The following is a 698-nucleotide window of genomic DNA, read 5'->3' on the forward strand; positions in this document are numbered from 1 at the left end:
TGTGTGTGTTAATGTGTGTGTTAATGTGTGTGTATGTGTGTGTGTTAATGTGTGTGTTAATGTGTGAACTACTGTGTGTGTGTGTTAATGTGTGTTAATGTGTGTGCTACTGTGTGTGTGTTAATGTGTGTGTTAATGTGTGTGTGTGTTAATGTGTGTGTGTGTAGTACTGTGTGTTAATGTGTGTGTTAATGTGTGTGTATGTGTGTGTGTTAATGTGTGTGCTACTGTGTGTGTGTTAATGTGTGTGTTAATGTGTGTGTGTGTTAATGTGTGTGCTACTGTGTGTGTGTTATTGTGTGTGTATGTGTGTGTGTTAATGTGTGTGTGTGTGTTAATGTGTCTTAATGTGTGTGTGTGTATGTGTGTGTGTTAATGTGTGTGCTACTGTGTGTGTGTGTTATTGTGTGTGTATGTGTGTGTGTTAATGTGTGTGTATGTGTGTGTGTTAATGTGTCTTAATGTGTGTGTGTTAATGTGTCCTAATGTGTGTGTAACTTTGGGTGTGTTTGTTGCATCAGGCTGTTTGAGCGGAGGAGGTGGTCCAGAGTGAAGAAACCTTCATCATCCCGAACGCTGTGAGTCTTCCTGCATCTTCTCCTCTGTGTTTGCCCTTCATGTCGCCGCATATTTCCTCTCGCCTTTCTGACGCTCATGTCTTATAAGAACTTAGAATGAAACCGTAGTTTAACTCCTGG

At 40.8% G+C, this 698-nt stretch overlaps 1 protein-coding gene across 1 annotated transcript in view; it reads left to right on the forward strand.

Annotated features, from left to right (window-relative positions):
* LOC107097406 (extracellular sulfatase Sulf-2-like) overlaps positions 1–698 on the forward strand; it is a 48520-nt gene that overhangs the window by 43105 nt on the left and 4717 nt on the right. The window contains exon 17 of the mRNA XM_015394541.1: positions 522–578. Coding sequence (XP_015250027.1) covers positions 522–578 — 57 coding nt within the window. The remainder of the gene's footprint in view (positions 1–521; positions 579–698) is intronic.

This window comes from Cyprinodon variegatus, unplaced genomic scaffold (assembly GCF_000732505.1).
Source record: "Cyprinodon variegatus isolate N-32 unplaced genomic scaffold, C_variegatus-1.0 Scaffold692, whole genome shotgun sequence".
NCBI classification, from domain to species: domain Eukaryota; kingdom Metazoa; phylum Chordata; class Actinopteri; order Cyprinodontiformes; family Cyprinodontidae; genus Cyprinodon; species Cyprinodon variegatus.